Genomic DNA, 19,216 nt, shown 5'->3' with positions numbered 1-19,216 from the left:
TCAAGTCTGCATCTTTGTTTGCATGGATATCGTTGCAGTCATGACACATTTTGATGCACACTTTGAGTCAGCTTGTTTGACTGGATTTTGCATCAGTAATGTTAAATTAATTTCATTGGAATCAGCAGAAATAAAACTGAACAGGATTTCAATTTAGTAGCCATTCCTATATATTTAGTTTCAATTTTATTAGACCCCCCCCCCCCAAATTTTCTTAAATGTTGTGCGCACCCTGATTACCCTTCAGATAAGGGAGTCTAGATCAGCAACTATTGCAGTTAGAGACCTCAAATTTTGGGAAACTTAGTTTAGCATCTGACTGGCGCTACAGCTAAGATTTGAATAAAATTGGAGACATGATGGTGGGAAGGTTTAGACCACTTGGCATGGAATGACCCATGCAATAATTTATGTTGCCTGTAAATGTGCATTATTGGCACCAAAAAGAAATCTGTGTAGATTATATTTGACCAAATTCTTGGAAATTAAATCACATGATAGTAGAATGTGATAAATAAATGTAGATTTTTCAGTTGGATGCATTATATTTTGCAATTTGTTAGACTACAAAATTGTCACTGTACAATACTGTCTATTACCACACACTTTTCATCTTTGCACCAACATTAATTGGAGTAGTTGAAAGATTGTGAACTATTTGAGGATACATGGAAAGTTGCTGTTGACAGGTCCTATGAAGATCAGTCACAATCTTAGAAAGAAATGTATGCACAGAAAGGAGATCCATATACAAAGCTGGAGTTGTCTTTCAGTATTTTATTGTAGCCATTCACACAGCTGAAAAGGGGAGTCAGCTGTAATTGAAAAACTGCATAGCTATTTAGTATTGTAGCTCTTACTGAAAAGAGAAACATGTTGCAAATTGATGGAAAAGGTAATACAAATGGCTTAGTCAGCACTCTGGATGGTTTTTATCATTTGATGGCTCTGCATGTTTCTACTGCTGAACCACAAATGTTCTCTGAGTTCTTGGATTTTTGCCAATGCTTGAAGTATGTGAAGGTTTTGAATTTGTTGTTCTTAGAAATATGAATGTATTTTTAAATTGTGTTTTGATAATTCGTGTCATTTAGTACATTCTCTCCTATGCAGAAAGTGGCATAGATTCACACAGTGAGGAGTCAGATTCTGATTTATCTGATGTGCCAGAGTTAGACTCAGATATTGAACAAGAATCTCAAATCAACTACATTCGACAGGTAAGCAGCATAAAAAGTATAATGTTAACTACACAGGGTGGTATTCCATGGATCTATTCTGCTTATGGATAGTTTCTATCAATACAACAGGAAAGAGGAAAAGCCCCTCCCCATGAAATCCCTGTGCACTCTCAAAATCTACTCTGGAGGGTCAGGAGTAGATTCAAAGGCTCCAGGGGAAAGGAAAGTCTTCCTGACACAAGATGCAGATGTCAACTGGGTGGCTTTAAAAAGAGAATAGGTGAGGAGAAGAAGAGGAGGAGGAAGAAGAAAAAGAAGAAGAGGAGGAGGAGGAGGAGGAGGGGAGGAGACCACCCATTGGAACTTGTGCCACAAATACCATCTACCTGTGACAAAGAAAAGGTGGGATCACAAGCCTGAAAAGGTTACGGAAAATGAACACGTCAGACTACTCTGGGACTTCCAAATTCAGACTGACAGAATTTTGGAGCACAATAATCCTGACTTCACAATCATATTTAAAAACCAAGTATGGATCGTCGATGTTGCAATCCCACGTGACAACAGGATTGAAGAGAAACAATTGGAAAAGCTTACACAATACGAGAATTTAAAGATTGAACTGCAAAGACTCTGGCAAATGCCAGTAAATGTATCCCCAGTGGTGATCGGCACACTGGGTGCAGTGCCTAAAGACCTTGGCCTGCCCTTAAACACAATTGGTGCTGACAAAATTACCATCTGCGAGCTGCAGAAGGCCACCTTACTGGGATCTGCACACATTATTTGCCAATACATCAGACAGTCCTAGACACTTGGGAAGTGTCCGATGTGTGATCCAATACAACAGCCAACAAAGTGATCTTGTTTGCTGTGGACTCATCTTGTTGTGTTTTAAATAACAACAACAACAGCAACAGCAACAGCAACAACTTTATTTGTATTTCACCCTATCTCCCTAAAGGGACTTGTGAGGATTCCAATCACAAAATTGGAAATATTCAATGCATGAGTACGACAAATTCATGGAGGATTGGTATCAAGTGTGACTATTCAGAATAGCTATGTATATATTTCCTCCAGTGTGAGAGGCAGTCCATGTTTTGAGTGGTAAAGGCCTAGCCAAAAGATCCAGGAAGATCGAGCCCATTGGCAGGAATGGGGAACTTATGAGGCTCCCCTTTCTGTTACTAGGATCCTTTTCTTTCTTCCTTTCAAGGGAGCATGGGTTTGAGTAATGCAGTTAAGGGAAGCATTCTTCCTGGAATCCTTTTCTATCTTCCTTTCAAGGGAGTCTGAGTTTGAAGAATGGGGTTAAGGAAGCAGCCCTCCTGGGATCCTTTTCTTTCTTCCTTTCAAAGGAGCCTGGGTTCGCACAACGGGGTTAAGGAAGCAGTGTGTAAGACATGTCATGGCATTCTTCTATTCTGATGTACCCAACAGGCAGGACTCACAGGGAAACCATGTGCGAGCAGCACACAACAAGCTCTCTGTGCACCGGATGGTGCCGAATGGGAAAGGAAGGAGTCGTAATCACCTGCCGTGTGGGCCCGTTACAGAATAAAAATGTGATAGCTGAGCCCTACCGTTATGGCCATCCAAACAAGCCAAACAAGCAGGATTGGCCGAAGGGAACCGACCAAACCGAATTCATGCACAAGCCTAGTGGCTAGGCTAGGTTTAGGACTTCTTCAGCAGGCCCAAGAATATAAATTCAATTTCCACATTTCAGGTTTTCAGTCATTGCTTCCTTTTATATTTAAAATTTGTTGCACCTTTCTTGGGAACTTTGCACCAGGGTGGATCCATTTTGCAGTGACACAAATATCGTGAACTCGGTGTGCTTCTTTTCTCCAGGTTGGGGACTGTCTAGAAAATATGGCCTTTGGAAACATGTCTTATTCTTGGGCTGTTGTAGTACAAAGGAAATACTACACAAGATATATTTCTTTGTGCATGGCAAAATCACATGGATCTTTTTTTCTCAATATTTCAGAAACACGGTTGGTTAAATTCATGAATGCAGAACCCATGAATACAGAGGGCTGACAGTACAGGGTTAGTCAAAATGCATAGGCCAATAAGCCATTCAATTGAATGGCTTATTGGCCTATGCATTTTGACTAACCCTGTATTATGTTTCTAAAAGAAATATTTTGTGGTTCAAGATAACAACATTGATTTTTCAAATGTTTAGGTATCTTGGTTTCACAAATAATAAACATGACTCACTGTGTTATGTATCATTCAATGCAACTATCATTCTTTTAGGTTTACAAAGAAGATCTACCTCAGCTGAAACAGCAAAGCAAAGAGAAAAACCATTCAGTGCCCTTCCTTAAAAGAGAGCGAGCCCCTGAGGACAGTTTAAAGCTGCAATTTATACATGGGTATAATAACTTTTCAGTAGTGACTACTCTTGTCTTTTCGCTTAAGTAGACTACAATTTGCAGAAAAAGGTAATCTGTTCTTAGCAAAACCAAAAATAGCACCTAGATTTAGAGACTATATCTGGAGATATCACAAAGTCAAGAGACATCTTCTCATCTTAAGGAGATGATTGGATTTCTGCGAAGGACTGTGCAATTTTTGTTACGCTTTTCCCTTTCTGTATCCCCAGTCTGACATGCTATCTGATGTAGGTTTTAGAGCACAAGCAAGAGGGGCCTGCCATAATGCCTTGCAAAGTAGGAAGGGGTAGGAAAAACCTACTCATTTTGCTTTGTCCCACACTGGAATTTTAAACCTTAAGTTCATTTTGCTCCAAATATGAAACTAATGAATTTGGTATATTCTTCAAAGTGAATTCTCTTCATCTGAAACTGCCAAACTCCATAGGCTTAGCCTTTTCCCAGCAAAGGGACGGCCATCTTGTCCCTACCTACTATACAGCAGAAAGAAGTGGGCATTGTATTTCAAGAGTTCAGTTGCTGACTACACATGGATCCAGATTTGTCAGAGTTAAATGCTTAAATCCCCTGATCTAGGATACCCACGGTTACTATCAATGATACCACATAAACACTTGTAGTTTCTTCCCAAAGAAGGCATTGTAGTATTCCCAGTCCACACAATATCTTTATTATGTGAAAGAATGTGGGAAACATCTTCTGCATGTTTTTACATGAACATTGTGGTTCATATGCCTGAGATGATTGTCTTACGCAAGTACTGCCATTCTTGAATGTGTCTGGTAATGGCATAGAACCTATCCATGTGATGGGGAAAATGTATATATCAAATCACATTAATTATTATGTGTGTTCATCTCACAGATTATATCCTTCTTTATACTATATTACTAGGAAATTAGAGTGAGAAGTTTAAACATGTCATACAGTTAGGTTCCTGAATAAATGGAGATTTGAACCTCACCACTCCTGTATATCCTGCTCTGTCTCCCCATGGGGACTCAGGGAAGTTACCAACAAACAAAGGCAAGCATTCAATGCCTGTAACAAAGACAAAACCCGTAAAATTTAAACAAAAATTACTAATAGATTAAGTTACAACACCATACACACACAGCCTTTATTGGCATACAACAAAACATTACAACACAGGCACAAACAAGAGGAAGTCACAGATTGAAAGGAAAGTATAATTAAGAGTTACTAATATCAATTAAATTTGTAACAGTGTTATAACCCCCTTGTTGAGAATATTGTGAAAATGTGGAATTTCTGTATTTTATCCGTAAATTATATATTTTTAGGGCATACAAACAAAAATGGTGAAATATTTCAACAGAGACCAAGTCACAAGAACAAACCCTTTAGGATGTTCTACGTTTTTCTATCTCCCATCCAAACAAGCTGATGGCAACATATTACATTTTGCAGTATCCAAAGCTCTCCTCTGGATGAAATTAATCAAAATACATAGATAAACTGCTATGATTCCATGCTCACATGGAATTAATGATGTGGTAGGGGAACAAGTTGTATTTGCTTCAAAAGTCAGATTATGAAAGTCAACATCCAAAAGTGTGCTCTTGACTGACTTGCAGGCTTCCAACATTTGTAAGCATTAAGAGTGCTTCCAAAGACAGGCTAATTGCTTTGATCTTTCTGAGAATCAAGGAATACCATTCTGAAATAACATGATCTAATAACAGAAAGGGAATATAGCTATCGGGGTTCGCTTGAAATTGTGCAGCCAAAATGCTATTGCTCTCATCCATGCCAAGAGTAGTTTGACATGTCTCAGTGCATAGCATGGCATAAGACACACATCTAGGGAGCTCCATTAGTGTCCAGACAAACTTGGAATGTAGTATATTAAATGATTTATTGATTGCAGATTACCTATATATACAAAAATAATTGATTGCAGATTTTAATTACTAATCTATGAGGGTGTGACAAGAAGTCATTTAACAAGTTCCAGATTGTTTGTGTGACCTTTTCATATACCCCAGGCTTACCTCTCAATACCACTGTTCTTTTCAATCTCTTAGAAACTGTTTCCTATAGTACAGATAGAAAGAATATTCTCAAATGCTTTTGTTTTCAAAAAGAAACTGTCTGAATTTGGGACAAGAATTTTGGCAATAAGAGGTTTACAGAAACTAGAACTGTATTTTTGTGCGTTATTATTGCAATTTAGGATTATGTTGTATGAACCTTTGCTTCTGCAGTTTGCAAGAACTTTACTTAAATGTTCACATTTGTGTGTGTGTGTGTTTTAATTCATTTCAGTTATAGAGGCTATGACTGCCGAAACAATTTATTCTACACACAAACTGGGGAGGTAGTTTACCATATTGCTGCTGTTGCTGTTGTGTATAGTAGACAACAACACACCCAAAGACTGTATCTTGGTCATGATGACGATATCCTCAGCCTCGCCATCCATCCTGTGAAAGATTTTGTTGCTACTGGACAAGTGAGTCTTTAGAAACAAATGATGACAAATCAGTGTCAAAGGTGGATTTGTTTTGTTTTGTAAAATTTAAAGAATAAAAATTTGAGATGATGTAATGCTGTAATTTAGAATTTATCAAATGAAATATTATTGTCAACTTCCAAATAATACTGTCTAGTCCCTTTTTTCAAAAAGCCACTTTTGTTTTGGAAGAAACATAGTAACGGAGTCCTGATTTCTCTTATGCTGTCTTAGACAATTTTCTGCAAACATTTCCACAAAATATCGTAACTACTTTTGATCCAATTGGGTTAGGCATTTCACTATTTAATCAATGTGGACTTCCTTTAAAGCAACGGTTCCCAACCAGTGGTCCCCAAGAATGAAAATATGGTCTGCGGTCTCACCACTATACCGTTGCCTCAAAAACATGTAGTAACAAGAGTGACTGGTCTCGTGAAACCCTCTTATAGTGCCGAGACAATGGGGCTATTGGGAGGTGAGAGGCTGACTACCCACAAAAGATTACTACTACCACATCAGCTCTAGATTATTATGGTTTTCTGTGGGTGAGCAGATGGTGACTACTGGATGGCATATGTTCTGTATCAGAAACTAGAGCTGATATGGTCTAACCAATGCAATTTTCTGAATGAGCACCTCAAATAACCAAACCGAATGTAAAGTTGACCAAAACTGATTCGTAACCCTTTTGGTACTAACGTTGGAGAGTGGTCCCTGGTCAAAGTGGTTCCTGATCAAGTGGTCCCTGGTCAAAAAAAGGTTGGGAACCACTGCTTTAAAGCAAACTTTCTTAAGAGTAGTTTTTGACTACTCTTAGAATGCAATATTACACTTTCTGTTTAAAGTGCCTTGATTTGTAGTACAAGAGAGGGATACACAGATGAAATAATGTGAGATCTGGCAAAATATGAAAAAGAAAAGAAATTGTCACATGTATCTACAAAATCTCTGTTTAAGCTAACAGTATACCTGCAAAGTTCTGGTTGATTGGCTTGTGTGGGGGATCAAATTGAAGTCTGAGATCTTGTTGAAATTACACCTTTGCTACAAGGATAGTTAGGGCAAAGTTTAAAAAGACAACCTAGAAGAATGAAAGACTCCATTGATGGCTAAAAATCTCAAAGTATAAATCATAGGAAGCATTTTATTTCATTTGGCTGGAGGGGAGCCAGTAGAAATGAAGAGGATGTTACATGAATCATCAATGTGATAGTGCTGGTCAAAGGATCACCCCAAAATAGAATTCAGAAAGGAGGAAAGAAAGGCTTGGAGGCTTTAAAGCTCAGTAGAGGAATAGCCAAAAGTCAAATAGCAAAGGAAAGACAAAGTACTGAAGAGACTGCAAGAGTGGCAGGAAGAAAGGCAAAAGAGGACAGAGTAATAAAGCCGAGGGTTATGTCAAGAAAAAAAAAGACTGCAGTCCAGTGTTATTTTAAAAAATTGGTTGATAAGGATGCAGAACTGAAACGAAGACGAGGAACTTCATCTAGGTAGAACACGTAGCCCTAAGCATGCAGCAGAGGGTTTCCAGGGAGACGTACTTAAATGTTTATTATTCATGTATTCATTTGTTAAAACTATTTTAAAAGCATCATAAACAAAACACAATTGATATATTACAATACTATAGTAGAACAAAATCACCAAACAGAATAAAAAACACCAAATAGAATATATAAACCACACTTACAATGATAAGCAGTGGGGGTGCTTGTACAGTTTCTTTTGGGAGATTAGTGCTACCATGGAAAAATTATATTTCCTTTGGGTTGTTTTAGGTTTTTTTGGGTTATATGGCCATGTTCTAGAGGCATTTTCTCCTGACATTTCGCCTGCATCTATGGCAAGCATCCTCGGAGGTAGTGAGGTCTGTTGGAACTAGGAAAAAGGGTTTATATATCTATAGAATGACCACACCAACAACCACCCTGTCAGACTACACAGAGAAGCCATTGAAATCTACAAGCATGTGGACAATTTCAACAGAAAGGAAGAAAGCATGAAAATGAACAAAATCTGGCTACCAGTATTAAAAAAACTCTAAAATTAGAACAGCACAACAACAGAGAGGAAACAAACAAGGACATCTAATCACCTCTCAACAAAAGATTGCTCCAGGCACTGCCAGGCCATCAAATGCTAATCAAGGTGATCAGTTGAAACATTCACACCTAGCTCCAACAGACAAGAGTCCTTTTGTCCCACCCTGGTCATTCCACAGATATATAAACCCTTTTTCCTAGTTCCAACAGACCTCACTACCTCTGAGGATGCTTGCCATAGATGCAGGTGAAACGTCAGGAGAAAATGCCTCTAGAACATGGACATATAGCCCGAAAAAACCTACAACAACCCAGTGATTCCAGCCGTGAAAGCCTTCGACAATATACTTCCTTTTTTTCCCTTTGCAGTAAAATTTCCTCAATAGATCAACCCAAAGAAAAGCCTACTCTAAATATGCTAAGGCACAGACAGATTGGTATAATATGAGCTGCTCTTTCCAGATGTGGGCACTAGACCAACATCTTCACAGGCTCGTCTGAACCAGATGGTCTAAAGCTGAGATGGCAATCCTGCAGTCTTCCAGTTAAACTGCAGTGTCCAGTGTTCCTCACCAACAGCTGTGCTGTCTATGATTGCTGGTATTTGCAATCCGACAACATTTGGAAGGCTTTGCTTTGCCTTTCCCTAGTATACAGAGCTTCAGAGATTGAGAGTCATTAGCATACTGAAGACAGATCTTACTCCAAATGCCCTAATGATTTCACCCAATGTCTCATGGCAATGACATGGAGATTATTTTTATGGCGATCCCTCCCCTCCTCTCTTGCATTTTTCTAAAAGTGTCCTAAGTATTAAGAATGGAACTATAGCATGGATCTGATTCATATTTTACACAGCAAAATATTATGACTGATGGTATCAAAAAAAAATCTCTGAGAGATCAAGGAGAAGAATTGAGGACTTTTAGCCTTTTCCACTGGGATGATTATGACTGGGGGCCCTTCCACACAGCTGAACTGGATTATATGGCAGTGTGGACTCAGATAATCCAGTTCAAAGCAGATATTGTGGATGATCTGCCTTGATATTCTGGGTTATATGGCTGTGGTTTGGTCTACCTTTTCAGAAAAAAAAAATCATTCAGTGCCTCCCTGAAAATCTATCTTTTCAATACCTTCCTGTTTAACAAAGCTTTTAACTTATTTTATTGAGTCCTGATATTAAGGTTATCTGGGAATTTTGGCAATATTCTATTGAATCCAATTTTACCATTTTGATAGTTTTACTTTTTTGAGGCTTTTCTACGTCTTATTTATTTATGGTTGACATTACCTTTATGTTTTATTTATATGACTAATGTTAGGATGTGGTTTTGATGATCTTCTAAGCTGCCTTGGGTTAGTTGGAGAAAGGTGGGGTAGAAATGTCTGAAAGATGCAGTGACAGTTTTGCATTCATTTATGTATCTATATTTCTACCTATATCCTACAATATGGTAAAAAAAAAGTATAAATAAGACATCTAGAAGCTTGAAATTATAAAATTTATTCAACCATAATAACATTCGCATGACACACAAAAAATTAAGATTACAAAGGATAATATTAAAATATGTTACAAATAACATTAAAAATGAAAATATGCTGTCAGTGGTGAAGCAGGATTTTTGGGTGGTAAATCAAACTCTTCCAGAGAGGCAGATAAACTGTTGAATACATGTAACTCCACTTCAATTTTAGATGGACTTTGAAAGTAAAATGTGCAATAACTATTTTAAAAATTCCTGGCCCTAGGGGGGAAAAGATATAATAATAATAATAATAATAATAATAATAATAATAATAATAATAAATAAAAAAACATGTATAAGTGGATAAAAGGTGTGTGATAGAGTTATATGTAGTATAAGCTGTAATGGAGATTTTAAAATAATAAAAATATGCTTAAAGATGTTTTTGATTTTTTTTCTTTTACTGTTAGATTGTATATAATATGACATACTATTCTGTCTAAGATATTGTAAAAAGAGGGAAGAATGTATGCTTATATATTTTGTTTGACAAATTTATAAATAACTTTAAAAAGGGCAAGCACTGCCAAATTAATGCTTATCCAAAGCAAGTAATGTTCTTGTTATGTTCAAAATAAAATATGAATTATTTCCTTGGAATTGCTTTCACAGAAAATTGTATAACCAATTAACCAATATCGTACAATGACTCATATTCTGTATATTACCACATCTTTCACCTTGTGCCATTAAAGTTCTTATTTTTGATCCTCCAAAAAAAAAAAAGCCTGGCCCTTCTTTAGAAAGTTTCCATGAGAGTGCTCTGGCCCTCTGAGAGACTCCTTATTAGTGGGTAGCCTCTCGGAGAGGGACTTGTAGTGAGTCTCCCCTCTAAACAAAAGGGGTGGATTTTAAGTTGGATAATGAAGGATATGTGTGCCAAATTTGGTCCAGATCCATCAAACCATGTAGGAGCATTTGAGGTGCAAACTTGCATACATACATACAGTAGAGTCTCGCTTATCCAACATAAACAGGCCGGCAGAATGTTGGATAAGCGAAAATGTTGGATAATAAGGAGGGATTAAGGAAAAGCCTATTAAACGCCAAATTACATTATAACATTACAAATTAAGCACTAAAACATCATGTTTTACAACAAATTGACAGAAAAAGCAGTTCCATACACGGCAACGATATGTAGTCATTACTGTATTTACGAATTTTGCACCAAAATATCGTAATGTATTGAAACAGCTGTGGATCCGGGTGGGAGGCAAACTGCATTGAATAATACAGAATGTTGGATGAGCGAAGGTTGGACAAGCAAGACTCTACTGTACATACTTTCACTTATATGTTGGTAGATTGTGGTGACAGACTCATTTACTGACTGGCTTTGTTTGTACAGCTCTAAAATACTATCCTTTCATTTAGGTTGGGAGGGATGCTGCTATACACATTTGGGATACTCAGACACTCAAGTGTTTGTCACTACTAAAAGGCCAACACCAAAGAGGAGTGTGTGCACTGGATTTCTCAGGTAAGGTACTATCCATTATACTACCAACATAGTGGAAACATAAACTGTTCAGTCTCCATAGTAACTCAAATAATACTGATATTCTTTTTTATGTGCTCCTTGGAGGAGCAAACTGCCCTGTCCTCCTCCTAGACAATGAGAATGAACTGAGCCAAGCACCATGTTAACATATGCAGTTATATTTTTACCAATCACCTTGATTTAATGTGTCATTCTTCACATAACCCAATGTCTCACGTTTCATGCAAATTGCTTTTGTACAGCCGATGGTAAATGTTTGGCATCGATTGGATTAGATGATAACCATACCATTGTACTCTGGGACTGGAAAAAAGGAGAGAAGATGGCAGCAACAAAGTAAGAATATTACCATATTTAACGTTCTGAATCGTATACTTTTAAGAATATTGTTAAATTGGGATTATAGTATGCTCTTTCAAGAGTTTCTCTCACCATCACCACCACATATACACTTTAAATATTCTTCTGTATGCCAGACAGCTCATTGCTGTGTTAGACCTCCAAGCTTAGATTAGACAATGTGGGGCGTGATTTGTCCATTTCATACCCTTCCTTCCACTTGTTTTATAGAGGTGGCTAAGGAGTGTTAGTGGGAAACAGGATTATGTATTTCAGAGTTTCTCAACCTGGGGGTTGGGACCCCTGGGGGGGTCAGGAGGGTGTGTCAGAGAAGTCTCCAAAGACCATCAGAGAACACAGTATTTTCTGTTGGTCATGGGGGTTCTATGTGGGAATTTTGACCCAATACCATCATTGGTGGGGTTTAGGATGCTCTTTGGCTGTGGGCAAACTATAAATCCCAGCAATTACAACTCCCAAATCTCAAGGTCTATTTTTCCCAAACTCCAACAGTATTCACATTTGGGCATAATGAGTATTCTTGCCAAGTTTGGTCCAAATCCATCATTGTTTGAGTCCCCATTGCTCTCTGGATGAAGTTGAACTACAACTCCAAAACTCAAGGTCAATGCCCACCAAGCCCTTCCAGTATTTTCTGTTGGTCATGGGAGTTCTGTGAGCCAAGTTTGGTTCAATTCCATCATTGGTGGAGATCAGAATGCTCTTTGATCTTAGGTTAACTATAAATCCCAGCAACTACAACTCCCAAATGACAAAAATCAATCCCCCCAAACCCCACCAGTATTCAAATTTGGGCATATCAGGTATTTGTGTCAAATTTGGTCCCGTGAATGAAAATACATCCTTCATATCAGATACTTACATTACTATTCATAACAGTAGCAAAATTACAATTGTGAAGTAGCAACAAAAACAGTTTTATGGTTGGGGGTAACCACAGCATGAGGAATTGTATTAAGGGATCGCAGCATTAGAAAGGTTGAGAACCACAGGTGTATTTGATTGTTGCCTCAAAACCTGCATCTAGGTATTCTGATGAGCTGCAGAGAAATAATCATGCTGTGGCATAAGCTTCTGTACACATTCTTCAACAAAGGTTGAGTGCACAGAGGAGTGTGTGGCCTTCCACCCTGATTGTGAGTTCACTCCCCCCTCTCTCTTACAATAAAAAGAATTCAGGTTGGGACATTGCATCGTTTGATTGTATGGATATGCTGAAATCCTTGTGCTTGAACCTCAGTTTTCCTCCATGGTTAGTGTAGCATTCATAGTCATTTAAAGGGAATTTCATACCTCCAGTGCACTCTTAAACTTTGTCCCACTGGGTTAACGTCCTTTGTGAAATAACATAGGATTTGGTGCAGGGTGATGAGGGATGCAGGGAGAATGAGGAGTTGGCAGATACACCTCACATGTTTTTCGACCATGTGGAACAACATAAGATCTGAATTTATATGTCAGGGCAGAATGCACCTCTACAGTCATCTCTCCCTTGATACTGCAGTCTCCAAAGCATGTGAATCAAATGAGCTATGCATGCCCTCCTGCTGTGTATGATGGTCAGCTGAAGTGGAAATTCCCTCTCCGAGTACATCTGCCATTCAATTTTAGTGGTGGAGTTTCATTTGATATAAATAGATTTGCAAGTCTCTCCTGTTTCTGTCAGACCACCTGTTCCAGCCCTACACTCATCTTGCCTTTCCTCAATGTGAATAAACAGTTTCTAGTGAGTCTTTGATTTAATTTGCTCTCTGGGAGCTTAGCTGTTAACCCAGCAAGAGCAAACAACCTTTTTTAACTGATTGAAGGGTTGAGGCAGTGGGGAAGAGCTTGGTCACATATCAGATTGGTTTCCCAAAGGTTGTCCTCATTTCAGCTTTGAATTTGCTTTTCCATTTTTATAAAATAATAACAGTGGGGCAGTGTTCAAGCCAATCATTGGTCTCAATGATCTTCCTCAACACGATATGCTTGGAGTGCAATTGGCAGATACAGTAGTAGATTTGTGTTAGTGTTAATTTTTTAATTGGAACTTCCATACAATTCAACTTGGGTAAATGCTGTGCCAAACAAATTGTTGTGTACCTAGGTTACCTCAGTGACAGACTAAGGTCTAGACTGAAGATAAGGAGGGCAGGACTGTGCATCAAATCTCTACAAAATAAAAGTCAAAGAGATTTGAGTAATGGATGAGTGGGTCTATCCCCCTTTCCAAGTGCTGTTTAAACACTCCCCCCCACCCCCAGATAGTTCTCTATGATGAAAAGAAAATATATATTCCACACAGCCACAGCTACTTAGATATGTCTCCTATCCCTCCACAGCATATTCACAAATCATAGCAGCCTTTGCCATTATAATAAAATAGAAGATCCCCATGCACAACTCATTGTCTTTATGCATTCCTCCTTTTCACCCAATTGTAAGAGATCCTAGCCCTTGCACAACCTGCAGCCCTCCAGCTATTTTGGCCTCCAACTCCCAGAATTCCTGGCCATTGTACAAGCTTGCTAGGGCTTCTGGGAGTTGGAGGCCAAAACAGCTGGGTGGCCTCAGGTTGAGCAGACCTACCTTAGGCAATATAAAACGCATAAGGAGGTTATCAGGTTGAAGTTGAGTTAGTTCTCAGGACCCCGTTTAGTGCTATTGTTGATAATAACCTAGATCATTGTTTCCCAAACTCTAGTCTTCCAGGTCTTTTGGACTTCAACTCCCAGATTACCTGCTCATTGGACAAGGCAGCTAAGGCTTCTGGGAATTCAAGTCCAGAAGACTTGCAGTACTAGAGTTTGGAATCACTGGTCTAGTGAAAGAAAATGAAGGAGAACCGGTATGCTAAACCACAGGTTCAGCAACTGAGATGTCTGTTTCTTGCACTGTCACAATCACTGTAAGGCTGGAATTTTAAAAGCCATATATTTTATTGGCTACAGATGGGAAAAGGCCCATGCACATACCAAGAACAGTAAACTGGCTGATCCAACTGTTGGCCAATGATCTTCATCCCAACCCAATCTGGAAGAACAACTTGCAGTAGTAGAATAGTACCACTTGGTCAAGAGTCATTGAGTCCCCTGCTACCTGGGAGTATCAGTAGGTCATCTGCATCTTAACTGGGTGTGAGCCCTGTTGTCCATGCCCCAAGGTCCCATAGGAAGAACCCTCAACTGAGTCTGTTTCCTCCAAAAGTGGATCTGGTTCCATACAAATCTGACAAAGTCTTACAACATATATTGGATAGTTCATACAGACCTCTAATTGACAAAACCGTGCTCTATCCATCAAATGTGTGGGTAGGAAGAAGGGCATCTAGCAAGATGATTTTATGCATTTCCAAGAGACTATGGTGAAAACCTCCAGACTGTTGGGGAGACTTGCCTTTAGTCAAACCACCTGCTCTCCTGTTGGTTGCCATTGCTTACTACCCAGAAAGCCCACAAAAACAGCTTGGGTTTTGATGATGATGATGATGATGATGATGATGGAGGAGGAGGAGGAGAAGCAGGAGACAAAATGACTCCTTCAAGCCTTCCTCCTGCGGCACAAGCCTGTGGGACATCTTTCTGTGTTGTTCCTCTGCTGCACCCACAAGTGACCTTTTGGTGTAGTTATGATAAAATGGTTGGGAGTAATAAGTTACAAGCGATTTTGTCACCTGTAGCAATTCACCTGGGGAGGCAGAGTTGTTAAGACTATAATTAAGTTACATCCCAAAAAAATGATGCCAAATTTGCTGATTAATAAGTAACATTTTTACCAGGGCTGTCAGAGTGAAAATTGGAAAGGCCTTCTGTATCTTTAATGGTGGTTTGGGAGAAGAAATTTTAGCAGGTGTTGCTTGTCAGGCAATCAGATAAGAAAGCACAGCTGCTGAAAATCCATTTTCTATATCGTTGATGCAATCGGAACAGTCATCAGTTTTTCCTCTAGCCACCCATTGTCAATTTATTATTAGAGTTGCGTTTTAAGCAGACTTTTCCAGGATTTAAGGCATTCCCTTAACACCTCTAAAGTTTGTGTTCCATTCTCAACCTAAAGTAAAGTTTATTTACTATATTTATGTCCTGCTTTTCTTTACCCTGGAGGGGACTCAGGGCGGCTTATAAACAAATGCCCTAACAACAGTATACAGTTAAAATACATTTAAATTCAAATAAAAATAAAAATTAATACATTAAATACATTTAATGTATACATTAAAACATTACAAAACATTTCTATCATTATAAAACCACACAATCATAATCCAGGTCATTCCAGTAGTCATTGCACATAATTTTAATTTATCTATTGCACTATGGTTTTTATCTGAAGGCTTGATCCCAGAGGCATGTTTTCACTTTTTCTGAAGGTCAGGAAGGAGGGGGCTGATCTAAGATTGCTGGAAAGAGAGTTCCACAGCCAAGTGGCCACTATTGAGAAGGCCCTGTCTCTCATTCCCATCAATCACGCCCGTGAAGGAGGTGGGACTGAGAGCAGGGCCTGCCCAGATTATCATAATTTCCGAGATGGTTTATAGGGGGAGATCTGTTCGGACAGGTAAATTGGGCCAGAACTCTTTAGGGCTTTATAGGCTAAAGCCAGCACTTTGAATTGTGCTTGGTAGCTGACTAATACCCAGTGGAGCTGACGTAATAGGGGAGTTGTGTGCTCCCTGTATGCCACTTCAGTTAGTAATCTGGCTGCCGCTTGTTGGACCATTTGGAGCTTCCGAACAGTCTTCAAAGGCAACCCCACATAGAGCATGTTGCAGTAATCTATTAGCAATGAGTAAGGAGGGGTCACTTAACTCCAATAAACTACTTTTAGGATGGTGCTTCATCGTCATGAGTTACAGAACAGGTTACTTTTAAAAGTAACTTTTAGAAAGCGCTGAGTTTCCCTTTTTAAATACAATTTGAAAAAGTAATATTGGACTGTTCTGAGTTCCTCTTCACTTTGAAGGCACTTCTGGGGCTCCTGAACTTTGAAATAGAGAATGCTCTTTTTAAAAAATGAAAGCCGAACATTTGGGGAAGGGCAGATACAGTACTTGGTTTGCCCTAAGTGGGGGTCAAATTTTACACCCAGTCTAATCAATCTGGCTATATCTGATAACGCATTACAAATAGTGCAGCTGCCCGTGATTTAATGATTTAATAATGGGCATGGCCCATTCCAGAACTCACCAGGACAAGTGTAATTTGAATTAATCAGGAAGCATGTTAAGGTCTTATTTTTGTCAATGTAACAGCTCTTTGAAACATTGTTTTAATTTCCACCCTTTCTTCTGTCTGTATAATATACTTTAATTGCTTATCATAGATCTTCCGGTCTTCTTTCTAAGGCTGCTTAAATATTTAATAGTTGCTTGCTTATTGCCTGGTGATTTAAATGCTACCCTTAATAGCTCCCTTAATTAATTTGACCTCTGTAGACTTTGGCTACAATGGAGAGCATAATCTCACTTAGAATAAATAGACACAGAGAGCCCTTTCGGTTTTTGCAGCTAAAGTGCTTTCCCCCAGAATGGATCCAGATCCAGGGGTCAGTTGACCTGCCCCTGCTGATTGATAACTCTATAACCTGGCCCATCTGCTAGGTACCATTGCAGTAGGACACATTTGGATCTCCACATGGGTGGAGACCAGTGCTTGTTTCTTATGTCAGCTGGTCTTGGAGCTGAGCCACCTGCCCCTGAACGCAACACTCCCCATTTCCTATGCCCCAAGGTCTTCAGTCTGATGGGTGTACTGACCCTGACTGGATCTAGGTCCCATGGTAAAACTGCCAGAAATATTGCTGAAAACTACAGTTGATTAGAAAGCAATGACAATACAGAGAGGGAAAAGGGTGGGTGGGTATAATATCTACTCATAAACAGGCTCAGAGCCCTGAGTTCTGGTTTATATACCCAGTAAGTGAACTTGAATGAAAGGTGTCCTTAGTAGCCATGGTGGGCCATGCTCTTGTTACATCCCGGATAGATTACTGCAACACACTCTATGTGGGGCTGCCTTTGAAGACTGTTCGTAAACTCCAACTAGTCCAACGGATGGCAGTCAGATTACTCACTGGAGCAACATACAGGGAGCATACCACCCCCCTGTTGTGCCAGCTCCACTGGCTGCCAGTCCACTTCCAAGCACAATTCAAAGTACTGGTCTTGGCCTATAAAGCCCTATACGGTCCTGGCCCAGTTTACCTGTGAGAACATATCCCGCTCTATGTCCTGCCTCAGAATCTAAGATCGTCCAGGGAGGCCTTGCTCTCAATCCTGCCTTTTTCGGAAACGTGTTTGGAGGGAACGAGAGAGAGGGCCTTCTCGGTGGTGTCCCCCCACCTTTGAAATGCGCTCCCCAGCAAAATTAAGTCAATGCCATCCCTCCTCTCCTTTAGGAAGAAGCTCAAATATGGTTTTGGGACCAGGCTTTCAGGAAGCAGGTTTGATAGTAATTACAATGTTTTTGAGATTAGACTATGGACAGGATTCAGACTGGGTCATTGGTCATTGAATCAAACTCAGATATGGCTATATGATTAATAATAATGTTTTCAAATGTTCTTTAACCTAATGTTTTTATCTATTGTGTATTGTAATGTGTCTTGTATGTTGCCGGCATCGGACTGCTGCCATTGTAAGCTGCCCCGAGTCCTCCCTCGGGGGTTGAGAAGGACGGGGTACAAATGTTTGAAATAAATAAATAGTTTTTGCTAGTCTTGTCTCTCAACTGCCCAGAATGGCTTCTGATTGCACAGCCCACTTGCCTTTTCCAAAGCCTAAAAAATCTCACAGTCTTCTGAAAAAAAGGAAACTACACAATCAACAATAGCATTTGTTTTGGTGGCAACTGCATTCTCCAAATCCCACTCTTTCTATGTCAGTAATATTGAATTGCTTTTGCATTTGGTTTGAAAAGATTATCCATTTACAAGAAATGTTGCCCAGGGAACGCTGACTGTATTTACTCAATCTTGGAGGAGGCTCTTTCCATGTCCCTGGACTTTATGCAATGCTTTTGATACTAAATTTAAAAATCTTGAATTGACTGGAACACAGCTAATTTTTTCCACCCATTTTGAAATGCTTCTCAATTCTCTTTTCAGCGTTGTTCCAAATACTATGTGTAAATGTAGTGGATACTACAATGGGTCCTTGGTATCCACTGGAGTTTGGTAACATGGATACCAAAATTCTTGGATTCTTAAGTCCAGTGATATAGAGTAGTATAGTACAATGGTGTCCCTTGCATAAAATAGTAAAACCAAGGTTTGCTTTTGAATCTTTTAAAATATTTTAAATCTTTGGATGGTTGAAGCCAAGAGTGCAGAATCAATGGATTCAGAAGTCCCAGTGTGGAAGGTTTTTCTCCTGATATTTCAGTGAGATCCTAGAATTTATTCGCTTGCTTCATGTAGGTGCAAACTTTCATAATCAAAAAATAAAAGATTGATTATAGAAGACCAGTATATTGAAACTAATGAATTAAAACACACCAAAAATCTAATGACTGTTACAGTGTTTCTACTGTAGGACCATTTCTATAAATCATATGAACAGAACATGTGGCTTTACATTCTGTTGCCGCTTTTGAATGCCAGTCAGTTTGTAACCAAACACTTACCACTTATGATTTCATTTTAGATGAGATTTTTGGAAGTTAAAGTAACCCTGAAGGACCTAAAGAGTTATAGAGAGGTGTTTGCTTGGATTTTTAAAAAGCCTGT

General features: G+C 39.0%; 1 protein-coding gene across 7 annotated transcripts in view; it reads left to right on the top strand.

Moving 5' to 3' along the window:
• The window catches only part of EML6 (EMAP like 6), a 202,035-nt gene that overhangs the window by 107,958 nt on the left and 74,861 nt on the right, over positions 1-19,216 (top strand). For all 7 annotated transcript variants that reach the window (XR_010908994.1, XR_010908993.1, XR_009629972.2 and 4 more), the window contains exons 12-16: positions 1,114-1,220; positions 3,453-3,571; positions 5,882-6,068; positions 11,023-11,128; positions 11,392-11,485. Coding sequence is in view for 4 of the 7 variants with exons in the window: in XM_060754569.2 (XP_060610552.2) it covers positions 1,114-1,220; positions 3,453-3,571; positions 5,882-6,068; positions 11,023-11,128; positions 11,392-11,485 (613 nt within the window). In the remaining 3 variants the exon portion in view is untranslated. The remainder of the gene's footprint in view (positions 1-1,113; positions 1,221-3,452; positions 3,572-5,881; positions 6,069-11,022; positions 11,129-11,391; positions 11,486-19,216) is intronic.

This window comes from Anolis sagrei, chromosome 1, assembly GCF_037176765.1.
Source record: "Anolis sagrei isolate rAnoSag1 chromosome 1, rAnoSag1.mat, whole genome shotgun sequence".
Classification (NCBI taxonomy): Eukaryota; Metazoa; Chordata; class Lepidosauria; order Squamata; family Dactyloidae; genus Anolis; species Anolis sagrei.
Note: the sequence above shows the minus strand (reverse complement) of the source record. Positions and strands in the feature narration are given on the sequence as shown.